The following is a 20,361-nucleotide window of genomic DNA, read 5'->3' as shown; positions in this document are numbered from 1 at the left end:
TAAAAGTACAGAATATTATTTCTTATTTTAGGTGTGATAATTGTCAGTAAACATTCTAAGAAGTGGAAATTGACAGGGTTGCATATAGTGCTGTTCTTGGACAATATGTGTCACTTAATTGCCCTCAGGATAGTGTTGTTGAGCTTACTAGTTTTACATAACAGGCAGATGCTGCAGCTAACGATGTTGTAATTCACATAAACAAGGAAACAAGTCCATCAAAATTTGAATGTTAACAGTCCAAAATGAAAAGGTCATATACAGCTTTCCTCTTGGGTTAAAGAGCCAAAAAAACACCACGAAAAATACTTTGCAAAAGCGAGAGGTCAGTTACAGCTTTCATTTTTTCTTACAACTTTTCGGTACCCCCCTGTGCCCCCCCACTAAAACTAGTCTGGATCCGCCCCTGAATAATCCTTGTATTCTTCTGTAGAAAACTATGATCAGTTATTCACAAATGAACTTTAAAAAATAAATAAATACTACAGTGAAAATATATAGCTGCCAGTTCTGTGATGTAAATTCCTCACTCTGCTGTAGAAAAAAGTAACATGATTAACAGTAACTATTAAAATATGTTACAATGAACACTGAATGTACAGTAAAATACCACGGCCACTAGCATTTTACTATACTTTTGCAACAATCTGTGCAGAACCTGAAGAATTCTCTACATGGATGCTGAAGCACAAACAAGGCTTACAGCTTTCAGACTGACCCACTTGTTGATTATGACTCCTTTCACACCGTCTGTGTGGAACTGGCCTACTGTGCCACTGCCAAAATGTATTTAGTTCAGGTCAATTTATCCCCCAATCTCTTCAGCCCAACTGAGCCCAAACAGCAGTGCTGTTGTGAAAATAGAAGAAGAAGAGAAAAAAACACACAAAAAAACCCCAGAAGCGAACACAGAGAGAAGTGAATAATCGCAATTAGTGCTCATTGATGTTCAGAGAATTATTGACTGTCAACATTCACTGGGATTCTGTAACTCTTCCAGCCTTACTTTGCTTCAACGGGGACACAGACTCAGGGCATCATAAATGTGAAATGTATATAGAATATTTATGGCGGTCTTTTGAAGGACATGGCAGATGTGATTACACTTTGACAGTGGAATCAGATTTATAAGACTTCATAAAACTGTACTGAGAACAAATAGACGGTGGTGACACACAGAGGAGTAATGGGCTGTTCTAGTTTTTACACTACAATGGAATCACTGTTTCTTCACTTTATAAAAGAAAACACTTCATGCTCATTAATTTATTAAACACATTCTCAATTTACAGTTCATACAAGTGTACAGAGAAAATGCTTGTGTTTGAAAACTGCTCCATTTATTGAGCTAAGAGCAAAAGTGAACTTAAGACGCTTGACAGACACATGTCTATTTACACCATAAATACATCCAAGGATAGAGAGCGACTAACAATTGCAATGAAAATTACGTTGCAAATTTAGCTTCACATATGCATTTAAGTACTTATAAACTGTCTGTATGTACACTTAAGATGAAATGCAGCTAATGTGACAGTAATTTACAGTAATTAAACACATCCTATGTTACATACAGTAAACAGACGCCTCTGTATAGTGCACAGGCTTCAGGTAATTATTCTTGAGGTTGCAAATTAAGATGTTTACAGTAAACAATGTACAGACATCGCTGTGTATTAAGCAGACAACATGTAAACATTTGGTTATGAAGATACGCTACCGTCTTCTCATGCTGCAGTGCTAAACTGTATTTTATACCTCCATAAATCAGTACATGCAGCCTGTAAAATTTTTAAAAGACAGAATCTAAATCCCCTGAAACCGTTTTCTGTTGATCTGACGACATCTGAACCGGTTGGTTTCATGTCTGAATGAACACCCTGCTTTCAGTTCTGCAAAAGCTGCAACTTAAACATTAGTAATTCAGACCAAGCACACATCTAAACTACATGCAGGCGCATTAAAGGTCGCATATGGTGAAAATTAATTGTTGTTGTGTTTTGTAATTGCTATAAACTCGGGGATGTAAACAAAGCTGTTAAGATGTAAAGAAGTTTACTGCTGAGAATTTGACTTGTGTGCTATGTACCACCAATAATCTGCCAGCTCAGACAGAGTTTTCTTTCTGAAGGGGATGGGGGCAACAGGAGAGCATTGATTTTCTGAGCAAAAGAGCCTAAAATAGTCCTAAAAACCGGAGGAAGTCACGGTTTAGATGAACCGTCTTTGCAGTATTTTGATCTCAAAAGTGAAATAAAAAAAACTCACTGTGAGTGGACCTGTGAGACTTTGATTAATTTGCTAAAAAAGAGGTACATTTGGGACCTTTCGTGTACAGGCATGCACAAAATTACAATACTGACATAGGACGTTGTTCTGTTTCGTGGGCGATAAGACAACTGCACAAAAAAACAGCGTTGTTCTGGAGAATCCCCTGAATAGCAATAACACAAGAAAATGATTTTAACGGGAACACACTCACTCATGTTGTGCTAAGAAACCTCTGACTTCATGCATTATGAGTCATTAATGTGCTGCCCGGTCTTGTGCTTATGGCAAATACTGTTGTGGATATGTCTAAATGAAGTTGTAAAGAACAAACACGTAAAAGTGACCTACAGTATGTCTGAGTGACAGAATCCTGTCACTTTAAGAGAATGATGAAGCCAGCAATGTCCCATGTCTGAAAAGGGCTTAACTCTGTGTCGATACTCACGTTTCAAACAACAGCTGAAGGACTTTTAAGACTGCAGTTATTCGAGGAAGCTGTCTACATTTGTGCTAACATACACACGAGTTCCTGTCAACAATAATCTACTTATATCTTCCTATGCCAGAAAACAGTAGCTTCACTTTAGAAATGGCAGATCACTATCTAACATACAGCAGATAATGTGTTGGCTTTGTGGTTGAAAAAGAGAAACAAAGTTGCCTTGACCTGTAAAGATGCTGCCTTAACAGCAGCTACTCAAATACATACTGGAGCTGATCTTTGTGACAAGCAACAGCTGCAAAAGTTTGCTTTAAAACAATGCAGAGTCACCGTTTTGCAACCGTAACTCGATCAACGGACACGCTGCTCTCAGGAAGTGCTGCTTCTCTTTCTCGTCCTCGGTCTCCTTTTCATGATTTCTTCTTCTTGGTCACTTTCACAATCCCTCTGAGAAAAAAAAACACAACACAAATGCAGGTTTGAGTTAAGGAACAGCTGCACCACTGTTATTGTGGTGAGAGATGATGGCAGCTTTAAAGGTCCACAGCTGGAGAAGGCTCTCAGTACGTAAGGACTAGCTTACTTTTTTTACAGCAGCATCTAGAATTACAAGCTACATCAGAATATATCTCGAATCCAGTGCAGCACAGATCATAACATCCATAGTAACAATCACAGTTTGACATCTACAAATACTGTACATCTATTTACTTCCTCGTCAAGAAAGAGAAAACTTCTATAATTTTCATGTCTGTCGAATAAATGCATGGCTATGGAAAACAGTCACTGTTTTAGCTTAGCATAAAGACTTGAAATAGTTAGCTCTGTCTAAAGAAAACAAAATCCAACTGCACCTCCAACCCACCAGACAATTTTCCCAGAAGAGCCTTGTTGTCACTGTAAGATTTTTATACAACCAACTGAAACATTAGGAAGTCACTACATCCATTCAATGAACCTTGGTTTTTGTATAGATTTATTATATAGTTGTATAATTATAGCTAGACGGATTATGGATTAGGCTTTATTTAATCAGCTTTAGAAGTGCTGGTAGACAGATCTTTGAATGGAGCCAGGTAGGCTGGTTCACCCTGTTTCCAGTGTTAGGAAACAGGTTTGTAGTCATACAGACATGACAGCAGCTTCAATGTTCTGCCAGTATGCAAGTTTTAACTGAATCATTTTGGCTCTGCAGTGTGTTCCTACCCCGTCCTGCTCAGGCAGCTTCTGGCTCTTCTTCATTATCCGCGTTAAGTGGTTGCACAGAGCCACGATTCTGAATGACAGCTGTGGAGCAGATAAAAGCAAACCGAATGAGTCACAAAATCAGTCAAGAGCAGCACTGCATGGAGGCCTGAGTGTGAACCAGATATGTGTTCTTTACCTTCCACCTGCGTCTGGCATACTGTCGCCTAAAGTTCTCCAAGTTGACCACTGATAACCTCTTGACCATGGCCTGTCTGGGATTCAAAGGCTGCAGAGACACAATGAGGGATGAAATTCCACAGGAAGGATCTCTCACATCAAAGTGAAACATTCCAGCAGTTTCAAACACATTGTGCTGAAAAACTAGTCTAATTTTGGCAACAGGAAAATGATTGAAATCTCAGATCACACATCACAGGAATCTGGAAACTGGATACACAGTGAATGACTGAGATTTATTTCAGCGTGCACGTGAAAGGTGGAGCAAAAAGTGTGTTGAGGTGCTTAAAAAACACCGACAAGGAAGTAAGAAACACACAAGATCTGATCACAGATGTTGTTTTTACTGTTAGCTTATAGAACATCTCCAAGAAAGAAATAATAAAAAAAAGATTCTCCAGAATAAATAAATACATTCAACTTACAAAAAAGTGCACATTTTGATTCATTAAAATAGTTTTCTTTCAAAACCGTCATGAGTATACATATAATTTTTCAAATGGATAACCATTGTTTAAAAAAATAAATCAATACACAGTCGCATAAAGACAATAAAATGAAAAATAAAAATGAATCAATAAATTTGAAATTTTGATACATTCCATTGAGAAGAACTAATGCTTTACCCTGTGTCTTATTCTAGCATGTGGCACAGTCAAAATCTTCATAAGTAATATCTATTTTTATTAGTACAACTTGTTCAGCTAAAATCTACAAAAGTCACTGAAACAGGAGCGATACATAAATAAATGAGTTTAATTATCGATCACTTCAAGTTAAGAGTAAGTACTAGTGTTGTTGCATAAATATTCCACTTAAAGGAACAGTTTGATAGCTTGGAAATATGACTACTTGCTCTCTTGCAGAGATTTCAGATACATACCTCTTAAATATGTGCATTAAAGTGGAAGCTGAAGCCAGACATTAGCTTAGCTTGAGATCAGAAGTAAAAACATCCAGAATGACAAAAGATTTGTGTTCCAAATCATTTGTTTAAATGGAACAAAAAATTAATTGTGCTGCGATTTCTGTGCAGCTTAAACATCCAAGAAATAATGTGTAAATTTAAGAGTTTTATTAGTTCTGGTGTGCAGATTTTTTCTTTACTTTCAGACAAAGCAGACTATCCTTTTCCCCTGTTTCCAGACTTTGTGCTGAGCCAAGCTAACTGGTTTGTACCTTTACTTCCACATTAACCCTACAAACATCAAAGCTGAGGTATGGTATTGTCCTTTAAGAGAATGCATTGAGCACATTTCCCACATGCCTATCTGTACACCTACTATTCCTCGACCTGAAAAATGTTGTTTAACGAACACAATGAAGTTTATTCTTGTTTACACAAGAAAAAATCTAGAAATAAAGAAAATATAAAGACTATACATTCAAAGGTTTGTGCAGTTGCAAAAAATCCCCAAAACAATGTGTTGAATTCAAACGACGGTCTAATTTTCAAAAACACATTAAGATTTTGAAGGTCGGTGAAAGTGTGTCTTCACTGGTGCGTGTTAGCCGGACTCTGTTAGCGACTGCTCGGCCTCGGGGCGCAGTTCCCCTCCACAGGACTGATGAAGCAGCTCCTTCAGCGCTTGCTTCACGTCTGTACTCAGACTGCTGCTGTGGATGCTGCCGTTGGCTCCGTCAGGATGCAGAGAGCTCATCACCTCCTGCAGCCACTGCAGCTCAGAGTTCAGCTCCTGCCTCAGAGAGTCCAGCTGGCTCTGCCTGTGGTTGTACTTCCCGCTGATGCTCTCCAGAGTGGCGTCTATGGTCTTCATGTCCTCCTGCAGCAGCCTCCTGGTGGCCTCCACTTTGCGAAACTCATAGCAGGCTTGGGAGAGCTGCTTCCTGGCAGTCTCGCTCTCCTCCTTGTACCAGGCCTCCTTGTCGTTGTAGATGGAGAGCAGAGCTTCTATGTCGCCCTGCAGGGTGTGGTGGGCTCCCGCCACCTCTGACAGCCCCGTCTCCATCAAGCTGATGTCCTCCACAACATGGGCGAAACGCTCAAAGTTGGCATACGTGTTGTTCTGAGGCATGCTGGAGTGCGATTGGATGGTGTACTCCTTAAGACGCATGGTCTTCAGCTGCTCCGCTTTCTTCTCGGCCTCGGGGGCAGCGCTGTGCTCCTCTATGTGGCCACAGGACTTCAGACAGAAGGGTGGAGGAGGGGGGACACTGAGTGAGAGGCTGTCTCATAGTTGCATCTTGAAAACACATATAGCGGTGAAAATCCCAGCAGACGTGACACTGTAGGGTTAGTGTGTGACCCTACAGGCAGAAGCCATGGCTGGTGAGGGCGCCAAAACAACAGCAAACATTCCTGATGAGTGCGCAACGCTTCCTGGCCTCATGCTTGTGTCCAAACAGGATGAAGACTCCACAGCACAACACCATTCACATGCATTGCAGCAGCCAGTGTGGGAGTAGACTTCTTCAACATTGCAGATTGTTAAATTTCCATGCCGTTAAAAACACAATTAGTGAGATCTTGCTTCAGTTTGATCAGTTGGACTTCTAGACAAAAGGACTATTTCAGACAGCATGGGGTTGTCTGAGAAGAGTGCAGCTAAAGGAGTGGGAGGCTGGTTGTCCTGAGATGGAGACAACATTCAGTAACTAAGACCCAGTGTGTTTCCAATAAGCCAGAACATAAACAGCGAGTGGGTGGGAACTCTGGGATTTTTTGGCTTTCAGATTTCTTAAAGATGGATTTGCGTCTCCGCTAAGAAATGACCCCGTTGCCCAGATGTTACCTTTGACCTCATCTGCCAAATGGTTTGTTTTTTTTTACTTGGAGTGGGAGGTGAAGTCCTGGCAACAGTTAAATGGAATACAAAACATGCTACACTACGACATAAATCAAATGCATACCTTAATCCAAGGATGATTGAGGGTGTCTTGTATAGTCATCCGCTTTCTAAAGCGATAAGAAAGTGAAAGAGAGAATGCAGCTGAATAAATACACAAGAACAGCTCCATCAGACAAAGAGCATGCTGGCCGGTCATACATTAGAATGTGGATCTCTAAGGAATACTGTCAGACCTGACATTCACAGGAATATTACGTTTCCTGGAGGTTTTTTAAATGGAAACACATGTTAGGAAATAAGAACACATGCAACAAAGTCAAGTGTTACACAACAGTTTGCCTGAAATAAATCAGATTATGATAGAAATAATGTTTTTTTTTAGATTATATTATTTATGTGTATCACATTGCGTACTGAGAATAATCGTGGCTAAATCCCAGCTCCAGATTTCTGTTGACTGGCTGGCCTTTCATTCTTGAATGGATCACGACTGCACATAAGGATTTGTTACAGCGAAACCAATAACACTGGGCTTTGGATTGAATTGTCAGACTTGACCTTTGGCTTTCAGCTGTTTGCTAGAGACCCATTCTTTTACCTCGTGTCCTTTTCCAGGAGCTGTCTGATGAAGCTCTTGGCCAGCTCACTGGTATTGCTGAAGAGCTCTTCATCGAACTCGTAGTTCATCGCTGATATGTTTCCCAGTGTCTCCTGCTTCGTGTCACCAAGGAAAGGAGATGCACCGCTCAGACTGAAAAGACAGAGCAAACATTCACACAGTGACTAAGACCTCCCTTGATAATCTCCTTGGATACAATAAGATTTCCATTCATAATCACAAATCAACCCCAACTCACAGTATATAAGTGATGACTCCGATGCTCCTGTGAAAAATAGCAGAAGGTTAATCCAAAGTTATGCACCGCAGGCTGTTGTATGGAAGTCGGCAGAGTCAGAGGTAATTAAAGGCTCTTACCACATGTCTGCCTCCAATCCCAGCGGCTCATAGTTGACTATCTCCGGAGCTGAAAATAGACAGCGCACACTCAACATCACAAACAGCATCAGGCCAAACACCAAGGCACCTCTTACAATGTGCTACAGTGCAAACGTATCTCACGTACGGGAAAACCTTACCAACAAATTCAGGAGTACCAAAAATGTTTTTGAAATCTGCCCCAGCTTCTATTTTGTGCGCCAGGCCGAAGTCTATGAGCTTGATGCGGGGTAGAGTAACGTTCCTGTCTAGCAGCATTATGTTTTCAGGCTGTGGAGGTACAAAAAGAGCAGACACATTTGTTAGCAACAGATTACTACAAATGCAGAGATGGAGTGTATATAAGAGCATATAAATGACAGTAATTGTAAAAGAAGTTACCTGGATAAAGCCGCCTTTTGTGTAAGCATTAAAGATAAACAGTTATAGACATATTTGTTAGTGTACAGTATGACAACATATTTGACACTGGGGAAATTTACTTATTCACTTCCTTGCCTGTAGCCCTGTACACTCAATATTCTGGTAGGAGCTGCCGGCTGACACAGCTTACAAAGGGATATAGGGGGAAACAGCTAACCTGCAAAGTCCATCTACCATTTACATATCGAAAGCTTATTACACTGTGCATATTTTATAATCAGCAGAGACAACATTAATTTACTGGCTACAACCAAGAATTGCAACATACAACGGAAGTGAATACACCACTATGCAATTTCACTTTAATGTCAAATGAGTCAAAATTCTTATTAACTTCTACGTTGATGAGTAATGTATTTCCTCTTATGAACAATCATTGTTATGGTTATGAACTGTGAAAACCAGAATCTTCTCAGTTTTGTAGCTATGAGTTTTGTCTACGTATGCCTGCATCATGGCTCCACATGGAAAAGCAATACCAACGGAATAGAAAAAAAATCTGATTGTAAGGCTTCAAAAACATGTAAAAGGATATAAGAAGACTGGTGATAAACTAAAAATCAGTCAAAATACAGCTGCAGCTGTCATGAGATACAGAACAAGCCACAGCACCACTAATCAGAACCGCAGTTGCTGTCCTCATAAAATGACACCACAGACGATGTACTACTTTCACAAACTACCTTTACACTTGACATAGAGTTTCTGTGTCAGCTCAGACAATGAGAAGGAAATTGCATAAAATTTCTTCTATTTAACAACAAAATAAGTTTAGTTTGGCTGGTTTAGATTTGGCTCAGCACGATTGGTGTGAACCTGTCAGAACCACCACAGTGAAAACATGGTCCCCACAATGAAGCACGGAGTTAGAAATGTGATGATATGGGGCTGCATGGGAGCAAAACGTGTTGGAGAGATGACATGTAGAGATGGCACCATGAGTGGCTGTTGATATAACAAAACTCTGGCTAAGAAGATGACCCAGTCTGCAGAAACTTGTTATAAAAGGAATGTACCTGCAAGATATCGATCCAAAACACACTGCCAGAATCACACAAGAGCTTCCAAATAAGAAAAACTATGTCCTGACCAAATACGCCACCTGATGTGAATCCAAAAGAGCACTTTTGGGGTATTCTAAAGAGAAAGGTAGTGAAACAGCTGCCTGTTAACATAGCTTAGCACAGATATAGGGGCTAACAGCCAGGCTAGGTGTTTGTCCCTACAACTGGAAAAAAAAAAATCATCTTAAGAATCAAAGAGCATTCCTCCTGAAATCTGGTACCCTCCATTCCAAGGAGACTGTTGTCAAAAAAGGTGGACATACAGTATAAAAGTATTAAAAAACATGAAATATTTTAATCTCAGTAATGAAAGCTGTAGTGACTCCAAGTTGCTTTAAGTTCCTAATTTTGGGTCTGTACTTTTAATACAGTAAATCTAAACTGTTAGTTTTAATTTTTTTACATAAGACTAACACGTCTGTTGTATAATATAACTGTGGAAAAGTTCATCACTCCTTGTAACTTCCAGTAGCTTGCTGAATTATTTGACTTCCTTAAACAACATGAGATCATTCCAGAGGTGCTTTCAGATGGATTTGGTCACATTAAACAAAGCCTTTCTAGCTGTTTCCAGTCTTTCTGTTCAGCTAAAGGGAGCTCACTGGCAGCTTAGTGTGCACACAGGAGAGTGGTATCAATCTTCTCATCAAACTCTTGGCTCCAAAGCAAACAAAATGTCTCACTTTTCTATTTGAGTTGTTAAGAATCGTTTTTACAGACTTACAAAAGTTCAGACTTCGCGGTATTGGTCTGGATTCCTATAAATCAGTGGAAAAGTCACAAGCCCTGTAACATCTATGATGACTGGACGGAAAGTTTTTAATTTCACAGCAAACACTAAATGCTAATTAGTGCACAGAACTGTCATTGTGAACTGAAGGTTGAGGCTTTTGACAGGTCTGAATCACAGACTGAATCACACCAAACGAAAAGCATCAGGAGGATTTACAGCTGCGGAGAACCAGGACAGCGAGACTCGGAGAACGTGAGCAACATTGCTCTCTGAAAGTGAACAGATAACCTTGTGGTGTCGCTATCTGAGCCTGGATGTCTGCCATAAAAAACAGGAAGGATGTGTGAATCAAAACAGCGACACTCTACCAACACGTACATTAGACACCTGCTATATATATTTCCCATGAAGTCCTCTCTGACCTTACATGTACCCATTAGTACAGTTGCTGCTGAGGTAAAGGATTTCACATTCAGCACATTACAAATATAGCGGAACACGCAGCGCACAGATGGAGCATTTTGTACCTTTAGATCAAAATGTGCAATCCTCTTGGAGTGGAGGTACTGGACTCCATCTAGGATCTGTTTGATAAACTGAGTGGCCTCTTCCTCGCTGAGAGACTCCTTCTGAGCCAGGAAATCAAACAGCTCCCCTCCAGAGACCCTGAAACACACACAGGCACACTCTGTCACTCTGATAATCTGGAGGAAGGCCACTCACAGCTTTATCTAAAGTGTGTTCTCAGGATGCAGAAGCCCTGGATGCCTTAGATATGTTTGTTTGTGGCAACGACTTGAGCCTGTTTGAGTCCCTGCAGCTTTCCATAAACTTAATAAAATTTCATACAAAGCATTTTGACCAGCTGGTGGCCCATAAACATTCATTTAACATATTAGACTGAATAAAGAACAATGTGCCAAAGTCTTTCAGTCAATTCAGCATTAATTTGATTATACTGAGGCTTCAATTAGTTCTAATTAGGGCCTCCTTGTTCCCAGGCATTCACTGGACCCAGATGGGGACCTGCTGAGGTCTCTTTTCAGCCCAAGCATTATTGATTTTGTGAGAGACTTTGACTCTTTCTGGCACACGAGATCTGGCAAGAGGTTTTCAGCAAACACAGCTTAAACAAACAATTCATTTACACAGAAATAAACTCACAGATCACAGAGTGAACACCGGCAGTGGTGTCTGTGGTTGGTAGACTTTGTTAATTTACCAGAATGAGCTCAAACATTCAAAGACTGCACTGACATTGTGGTTGCATTGTGACATGCAATCTCTAATCATTTTACTTTATATGAAGCACACATTATGCGCAGATGTGTGGATGTTTTTAGTGACAGGGTGAGCATAATCCAACTCGTGACGTATTGCTGAATCCTGCAGTGACTCACAGTTCGAGGATGAGCACCACATCTGTGCGGTTCTCGTACACGTCATGCAGCGCTACGATGTTGGAGTGTTGAATCTGCTGCAGGATGTCCACTTCCCTCTCAATCTCCTCTCTTCTGACTCCCCGTCTGCTGGCCCGACTCTGCCGCTTCTTGATGAACTTGGCTGCATATTCGGTTCTTGTGCTCTTCTCTATGCAGCGCTTGACAATTGCAAACTGCCCGCTGCAGACACAAAAGCAGCAAAAATCCTGTTTAACAATTAATAATACGTCACAATATAATTTATTTGTTTTAAGCTTTTTTCTCTGAAATGCTAAGTGTACAACAGGTGGCATTTTTTTGCAACACGGATCAATTTCCAATGAAATTCTTTTTCACTTAACAACAGGATGTGCCTAGGCACACAGACATCAGGGAGGAAGCTGTGTGACAAAAATGGATGAAATATGGTAGTATAGTGCATTGCTTCCTGTTAAACGGCGAGACAGAGAACAATCAGACAGGCCGGTAGTGTAGAGAGAGCCTCTGTCCTCCCACTGCTTCCAACATCCTGCCAAATATCTAACCATCCTCAACTGTTCAGTCCACTGAAAAAAAAGAATCCTAAAAACTCTAAATATTTCACAACAGAGGTGTGGCTTAGTGATTATCTCCCACTGGCTCATTGTGTTCTTGTTTTGTATTTTTCAGTCGACAGACTTATGATATATTCCACCTCACTGTCCTTTGTTGTCACCTCTCCCAGACATAACTCATCTCTCTAATAACTGCTCCACTGACAGACTGATTGAGAAACGTGGAAACATTTTCCAACACTGTCACCCCATGGTATGTGGGGATTCTCTGTTGCTTTATTATCACACCACCACTTGTAATCTCAGACTTGACTAAGTCTGTTGACACTCCTACAGCTTTAGTTTGTTTCCTGCTGCTGTGGGCCAACCTTCCCACTGCATGCATTCAGAAATTTGAAAACAAACCTCTGGGTCACTCATCCTTCAGAATCAGGCCACGGAAAGACTCCAGGGTCAGAATGGTTTGGTAAAACAAATCAAAGCTCATGGACCCAAAAAAGATATTTAGGCAGCTGTAGACACTGCAAAGAGCTCACAAGGAGTGGAAACAGATGGTAATTGGCAGGAATTTCATAAATTTTGGACAAATCCGACCACACAGAGACTCCAGAGTAGCTGTGAGAGGTTGTTCATTCGCTGTCTAGTGGGCTAATAATAGCATCGCTCTCAAGCTCTTTCTCCACCTGCCTCCTCTCTGCTCCTGCTGGGCACAAGAAAAGAGCCCACTGAGCTGCAAGAGCGGAAAGAGAAGAATGATGGATTGCAGGCATGCTGGGAAGAGCTACTGGATAACTATTGCATGGATCCCCAGCGCGCTGCTGCTAGTCGCTTCATACAGCTTTTTTACACTTGTACTTTCAAAGTGCACAGAGAGAGCACCGGCGCATCACAAAAGTAATTAACGGATTAAATGCGATTAGAAACAAAGCAGCCATCTTTGTGGTTTAATGCAGCTACTGACTCTTAAACTTTCCCTCATCCACATTAGTGTGTCACAGTCGAGTCAGTTCTCGAGGCACACCCTGTCCTGTGCCTTCTCACATCTGGAAGCAGCTGCACTGAACACACCAAGCCTACAGTTAAACATGACTAACAAAAACAGCATCAAAAAGCAGGTTCGCTTTTACAACACAAGCACAGGTTTTCAGTGACTACCACACAGGAATGACGCAATTTACGCAGTTCAGATATGATGCAATCTAGTACAGCAACACTGCAAACAACAGCCTGAAAAAGTGGTGTTCATTGCGGGTCATGTGTATTGGATTGCATTAGATTGCACGGTTGATGAGGGTTATTTCACTGTTATCATTAGACTTTAGAGCAACCACACAGCCCCTGGTTGTTATATTTAAGAGTAATTTGTGTGTGAACATGTTCCAACAGAGAATGCATAAAAGAAGAAGAGATATATTTTGCAGAAAGGATCCACAAACAGGCCGAAAAGGAAAAAAAAAAACAGAGTGGGTGGGGTGATAAGGCACAGCAGCGTGGAATCTCAAAAGCTCCCTCAGTCTGTTCTATTCACAGGACATCTCCACCCCCGAGTCCTCCCTGAAAGACTGACCCTGTTAGAGAGGACTATGATAATGTGTGAACTGAGGAGGAGGGTAAGTCGCTCTGTGAATTCCTCTTCGCAAAAACAGGCATCAAGTACCCCAAGGGCAGGGCAGCAGCAGCGACGGTGCCCTTGATTTGTCTGTGAAGCAACATTAAACACACTGAGCCCGTGTCATGATGGTGGCACGGCTCAGACGCGAGAGAGCGCCCAACACAAATGTCAGCGTAGGGGCTTTACTTTGTCGTTGTTATGAAGTGTAGAGTAACAGCGGAAAGAGCCGTGATGCTGGGAGTGGTATTCCACAACGGGCCAGGCGTGCCGTCTGTCTTAGCTCTAAGCCGACCAGTGGGGCTGAAAGTACCATCTCTCTGCAGAGTTTCCACTTCCAACAGCTGAAGGTCATTATCCTCAGCCAAGGTTGGAGGAATGCTCGGACAAGTGGCGCCGACCCAATATTTAAACACATTTCTCAATCTCTGGGGCAGGCCCGACAAAGATGGCCAGATTCCTAATTGACCAGGCCCTCTCCCTAACCAGCCGTGTAATCTCCACATCGAGTGTGAAGGAGGATTAGGAGGCGGCTCCAGCTTTCAAAATATGACTCATCCTTGCAGAAAATGTAATTTCCCTCGCATCTGTTGCGCTTAAAACACGACTTGACAATTTATATGCCACTTTATCTGCTATTTGTTTGAAATCCCCCAACATTTATGCCCTCAGTGTTCTGGATTCTCCAGATTCCGGTTGGTTTTAAAGTGCCGCCCTGTCAACAAAGCATCTGTGGAGCAGCAGGGCTGTTTGTTGAGAGTAGAGGGATGACTGCTGTCTAATAGGAACTTGGGGAATGCCCAAAAGGTCAGCGTGGAGTTCCCTCTGTCAGACTGCACTGAATAAACACATTTTTTACTTGTTCAACAGCAGCGATGTGTGCTCCTCAGAGCTGACTACATACATTCCTGTCCTACTTCTTATACATGCCTACTGCCTGAGCTATAGATACACTGTGTACAGTAAATCCCTTTGGAGAAATTCGAGGACTTTACTACTGTGTTCCTCAGCAACACCTGTCTGTGTCGCGACTGTGAGGACTTTTCACTTCCACACATCTAGTGCGTGAATACTTTGGCCTAAAATGTGCGTTGCCGCAACTGAAAGGGTTTCTCTCACTAATTTCCTTCTGCTTTAACTTGCCCTGCACTTCTAGAAATTACAATTGCACTTCCTGAATATCAGTGAGGGAAAGATTTGGTGAGAGGTGACCTTTTCAGAACCTCTCCATTCTGACTTTGAGTAATTTAATGACATGAACATGAGTGATGAAATGTAACTAAGTACATTTTTTCAAGTATTGCACAAATTAGAGCCATTTGTATTTAAGTCTTTTATTTTAATGCGACTTTACTTTCACTCCTTTAACTCTCAGAGGAATATTGTTTTTTCGATCTCACTACATTTTTCTGACAGCTTTAGTCACTGAATATTTTACAAATTAAATTTTTTTCCTCACAAATCATACGAAGAGCTTATAAAATATGAAGTTTTGTTATAAAATGAACTACTGAACAGTTTTCAAGTACAGAATGACTAATTGATTATTAAACTAGACATAAAATTGACAACTGCCTTGAATATTTTTTTAAATTTCAGAAAAAAATTACTGATTCATAGAGAAAACAATCAGTAGATTAAGTCATAGCAAAAACAATCAAGTCACAAACCAATACAAATCATTCAAATTAAGTTCAACATCAACCAGTGTGTCAGCAGTAACATCCTACTTTTACATCAATTTATATTTAAATATATATAAATAATAATCTAATGATTCACATATATCATATTGGTAACAGATCGATGCCACTAAAGCATAGTGAATTAATTGGATTGAACTGAAATAATATATGAAGGAATCACAGTCACAGAGGACATCTCTATGAACTGAGCACAATAAAACACACATCTTATTAGCTACATTAACATACTAATAAACAAACATATCTAATTTTAGATAGATTTTTAATACAGGACTTTTACTATGTGGTATTAGCTCTTCTGCTTCAATATAGGATGCAAATACTTCCTTCACAGAGTCCAAATTCACTAAAACAGATCTGTGAGACTGTATTTAGGGACAGTTGTGACTTGAAGTTTTAACTGTAACCTGCAAACATATTCATGATAAATCTAGCATGTTTTTTGTCAGATACTTTCTTTGATTAGTACGCTAATGTTTAATGCCCACTACAGCTATCAACACAAAGCTAGGCTGTAGCTCGTAAAAATGTCTTTCACTTTGTAGGTATTTGTTTATAGGCCAGAATTTTAAACTCCAAGCAGATAATGGCGTTAGATTGAAGTCAAGGAATCCCCAAACTGTTTATGGTTCATCCTGAGGTGACTATGAATGTGGGAAGGGGAAAAAATGTCAACTTCATGGCGAAGCAAGAGGAAAACTCATCCATCATCCTCTGGAGATTGTGAATGTTCACAGTTTCCAATAGTTGTCAAGATATCTTAGTGTGGAACAAAGTGGTGAAACTACAATTCAAGCTACTGAAATGACATCAGTGTTTTCAAACACACCACGCCAACAACGGTATGTCCAAACCAATGTAAAGCCTGTTATGAGTCATTACAGCGGAGTTTTTATCCACTACAATGGAAGTTTAGTTTTTATCTATCTTAAAATTTGAACTAAGTTTGCACAGACTTCTAAAAATATTACTAGATCCAACTGTTTCATGCTCCCTAACAGTGCTGCCATAAAGGTTTTCAAGTGTTTTTTACCAAGTAAAGACAAGAACAAATTGTCTGTTGACGCCTTCAGTCCATCCTCTGTGCTCAAGTCCTTTTTCTCAGACTTGTCTTGACAGTCACTTGCGTAACAGCTCACCACAGTCTTAGCGAGCTCATAGGAAAGCCAGTGGCAGCTGTAGGCTCACACTGTGACACTTCCTACTGTATGTCATCAAGTGTGTCATAACTCAGACGGTAAGACAAGTACAGTTGGCTGTAAATACCTCACATCTCAAGCAAAAGGCTGGGTTACAGATAGGTTTACTCAAAACTCTGCGTCACAAGTGGAAAGAAACACTGAGTACAACTGCGTGGGGCCTTGTGACATTAAAATCTGTCAACAGGAGAGCAGAAGGAATGATGAATTCATTTTCCTCCAGCGATTTGTTCAATAGTTCCACAGAGCATCTTAAATAGCCAGCACAGATGAGTTTTTGGCTTCCTTCATCAAATTTCCCCACCCTCTCGAGAGGGCAGTTGAGTAAGAGTTCCAGTGTGGTGTGTGGTGAAGAGGTCTGAACCCATGAGGGTCTGTAGAGCGTGGGTGGGGTGAGATGCATCCTCTGAAGCTCACAAGAAAGCTGCTAGAGCAAGACAAAACAAATGCGAACAAAATATCCAGCTGCAGAATGATAAAGTTGCGCCACATTCTATGACTGATAAAGCTATTGCTTTTTGCCGCTTTTAACCTCATGATCTTAAAGCCTCTGACTGTTCTGAGAGCAATCTGCAGCGGAGTCGTCTTTTCAAGCAGCAAGTTTTTAATTCGAAAACAATCAGTGATACTATGAGCCTTCAGATAACACCTTTTTTAATGTCGGCCATATATTTATTGAGTACATGAGAAGCTATTTGACCTACAATAAACATTTAAAAAAAATGTTTATAAAGATTTTTTACAACTCAATACAGAGGATTCAGAAGTTCTAACTAATGGCTTTATTTGCTCAAATGAATACATGATTTGAGTTTCCAAGTTGTGAACAGTATGATACTTGTTTTGTCTTTATCTGGCAGCTAAAAAAGCCAGATATTTCCTGTTTGGTCCAATTTTAGAACATTGTATATGTTGCTGCTTTATTCATCTTTTTTAATAACAATCTGAACCCTAAAAGGTTTTCTATGAAACCCGTAATACTACAACTTGTGTTAGTTACCTCCTGAAATACTTTGTTTTCAATTCTTTGGATTTTAGTGCATTACCTATATGCTGGACTGCATTTTCACTTTTCCAAGACGGTGTGGGAGGTCATTCTCAGCCGGTTTACAAGCGTGATGCAGGAAAATAATTTCAGTGGGAGGGACTCAGATGCACGGTGCATTGTCAGGCTGGCTGCCAAAACATTGGCTATAACCAACAATCGCTTTCACTGACAATTAATCCGTTGATGATTTTCTTAACTATTTAGCTGTTTGATCTACAAACTGTCAAAAATTGAAAAATTCTTTTGCCCAGGTAGCTCAGCTGGTTGAGCGGGCAACCTGTAAACAGCGGCTGTAGTCCTCAATGCAGCATCTTGTATTCGATTCCAGCTCACAGCCTTTTGCTGCAGGTCTTGATCCCATTCTTCTCCCTACTTTCCTATCTGCCTCTCTACTAACCTGTCCAATAAAGCCAACAAAAGATCAAAAATAACTTCAAAAAAATTTGTAAAGGTCGATCTTGTCTTTCTCAAGGTCCTATCTGGTGTCCACAAATGTCCTATTTTGTCCTCAACCCGAAAGATGTTCAGTTTACCTGAGGAGAGGTCACAGAGGAGTAAAGAAACCACAAAATATTCATATTCAAGAGGCTGGAATCAGACTATTTTTTCCTTAAAAAAACAAAGACAAATTGAATAATTGATCATCGAAATAGCTGACAATTCATTTACTAGTTAGCAACTAGTCAACATAAAACTAGAAAACATAAAACAGAGAAACTAAAACTACAGCACACACAGAGCACAGAAGCAGTGTGACTTCTATCAAGACTGTCGCTTTTCTACTAAATGTTAACATAGCCTGTAGTTAGCTGCTATATTCCTGCCATATTTTTCTAGATTTATATTTAAAGTCTTGTGTATTGCACCTTTTTGGAATGATGATAGTTATATTTTGGACCAGAAGCTCAACAGCTCAACTGTACATTTAACATCCCAAACACTTCTTGTTAATGACTCATCTAGAAAATATCAGTGTATATTCACTTAACTGCTAATAAATCCTTGTTTTCAGCATATAGACCCCCAATAATTGGTGCCTTATTAGAAAGTTGTATCCATGTCTGCCTGTCCTTATAGTATTGAATATTTGTCTTCACAGATTTCAAATATTTCATAAGAAAATACAAGGAACCTTAATGTAAAATTAATGACTTTGCTGGGAATTCTTTCTCCTCTGGTGTATCAGTACAGCTGCAGCAGCTGTTTCAACAGCAGCTTTGGGTTTTTTCCTGTCAGGGTGTGGCCAAGAACCTTCACATTGAAGGCCAGCAAACACTGGGACATAGTGTCTGGGCTACTTGGATTAATAGTGAAAGGTTAGAGGTCAGACACTTTCCCTCTACACCCTCTGTATCTGTTAGCGGGTGGTTAACATGCCCAGACTGTCCCTCTGTGCAAAACGCGTAGCTTCCTCAATCCATATTGCACTCTGCCAACTTCCTTTAATCTATTTCCCCAACAGACCGTTTCCTTGATGTGTGCTCTGTACAGGGTTGATTAAGCACACTCATTTTCAACACACAGATCCTTCACCCAGAACTGTCCCCAAACACAGGTTGTTTTCTTAGAGTGTATTTACTTTTGAACCTTTACCTCTTGCTGTAAACTTCAGCCCAACTTTAACGCAGTGACACTCCCTAGTTCAAGCTTTAACAGGCCAGCTGTTTGCAGGCGACCTGCAGTGGAGAGCTGAATCACTCCCTGAGTCATACAACCTATGGGGGATCAAATAGCTTTCTCTTTATACGCTCAGTTAAACAGCTTTAAAGCGCGCTCACCTTCCCAGTTCTTCTCCAATTTCATAGAAATCGTCCACATTCTGCTGCTTGAATACCGCCATGCCAGGTGTCCTCATTGATGTAGTTTTCTCCTTGATATGCACCACTAAAGCCAGTTGATTTGTCTCTCCAGGAGTAGGATTCCTTTATCCACAAGTCCAACCCTGTGGATACAAGAAGCCTTTCTGTTGGTTTCTGACTGTAGTGATGAAAACGTTTACATGTCCCAGCTTGCCGTATAGCATTCCGTCAATGAATTTTACTCACTTTCACCGTTCTCCGGAGCAGGGGGAAAGAAAGCAGTGATCTAACAGCTGATTACTGGCTTAGAAATTTAAAGTACAACCCATGCTACTGTGTCAAGCTGGGTAAATAAGAGTTGTTTAGTTCTTACGATTATAACAGGATTACAAATGAGAAGAAAAGAGCATTTCTGGGTAACTAGGGCAGGGCATCTGTTGTGAAACAATGTGTCTGGCAGAAAGGCTGACACTGGCAGCAGCACAGGCTTTGCAAGTATTAGAAAACAAGCATTACTATTGGGTATGAACAAGAATTTAAAAATTAAATAGCACACATGTACTTGCATACGTGAGAGAACAGCTCACAAAACTGAAATACCACAAACTTCCTTTCTGGTGAGTTTCACACAAGTGGCTCTTACAAAGTGCCTGCAGTGAAGCGTGATGTCTTACCTTCTGTCAGATGAAGAGCTGCTGATGAACTTCTATCAGTTCCTGCGTCTCCTACAGCTGCTCTGGTCTTCCCATGGCTTGAGTAGAGTCAGATACCTGCTCCTTTGGCTTCTCTGTCGTTTTCTGTCACTCCTGGCTGCACCATCAGGCTTTTGTGTCCACAGAGGTCCCTCCCCCTGATGGCTC

At 40.6% G+C, this 20,361-nt stretch overlaps 1 protein-coding gene across 2 annotated transcripts; it reads right to left on the bottom strand.

The window, feature by feature from the left end:
• Positions 1–1,251: 1,251 nt before the first annotated feature.
• Positions 1,252–20,349, bottom strand: dapk2b (death-associated protein kinase 2b). 2 transcript variants are annotated; one of them, XM_022190505.2, is made up of 12 exons: positions 20,176–20,330; positions 19,481–19,644; positions 11,566–11,787; positions 10,693–10,831; positions 8,086–8,215; positions 7,925–7,973; positions 7,806–7,832; positions 7,547–7,699; positions 7,010–7,055; positions 4,098–4,187; positions 3,920–4,000; positions 1,252–3,160 (listed from the first exon to the last, which is right to left on the bottom strand). In XM_022190505.2, the coding sequence occupies exons 2-12, from the start codon at positions 19,555–19,557 to the stop codon at positions 3,083–3,085; spliced, it is 1,092 nt and encodes a 363-aa protein (XP_022046197.2). In that variant the 5' UTR covers positions 19,558–19,644; positions 20,176–20,330; the 3' UTR covers positions 1,252–3,082. The 2 variants fall into 2 exon arrangements, with proteins under 2 accessions (XP_022046197.2, XP_022046206.2); XM_022190514.2 differs by lacking the exons at positions 1,252–3,160; positions 3,920–4,000; positions 4,098–4,187 and adding an exon at positions 4,195–6,282 and having other exon boundaries at positions 20,176–20,349.
• Positions 20,350–20,361: the final 12 nt, after the last annotated feature.

This window comes from Acanthochromis polyacanthus, chromosome 8 (genome assembly GCF_021347895.1).
Source record: "Acanthochromis polyacanthus isolate Apoly-LR-REF ecotype Palm Island chromosome 8, KAUST_Apoly_ChrSc, whole genome shotgun sequence".
Taxonomy (NCBI): Eukaryota; Metazoa; Chordata; class Actinopteri; family Pomacentridae; genus Acanthochromis; species Acanthochromis polyacanthus.
Note: the sequence above shows the minus strand (reverse complement) of the source record. Positions and strands in the feature narration are given on the sequence as shown.

Bases quoted from the DNA above. Each gene is read 5' to 3' on its own strand.
- dapk2b (XM_022190514.2), bottom strand. From the start codon at position 19,557: ATGAGGACACCTGGCATGGCGGTATTCAAGCAGCAGAATGTGGACGAT. The intron at 7,833-7,924 runs GTAAGAGCCTTT...TATTTTTCACAG, and splicing joins GGATTGGAGGCAGACATGTG to GAGCATCGGAGTCATCACTT. The intron at 6,283-7,009 runs GTATGCATTTGA...TTCTGTCTGAAG, and splicing joins TCAATCATCCTTGGATTAAG to TCCTGTGGCCACATAGAGGA.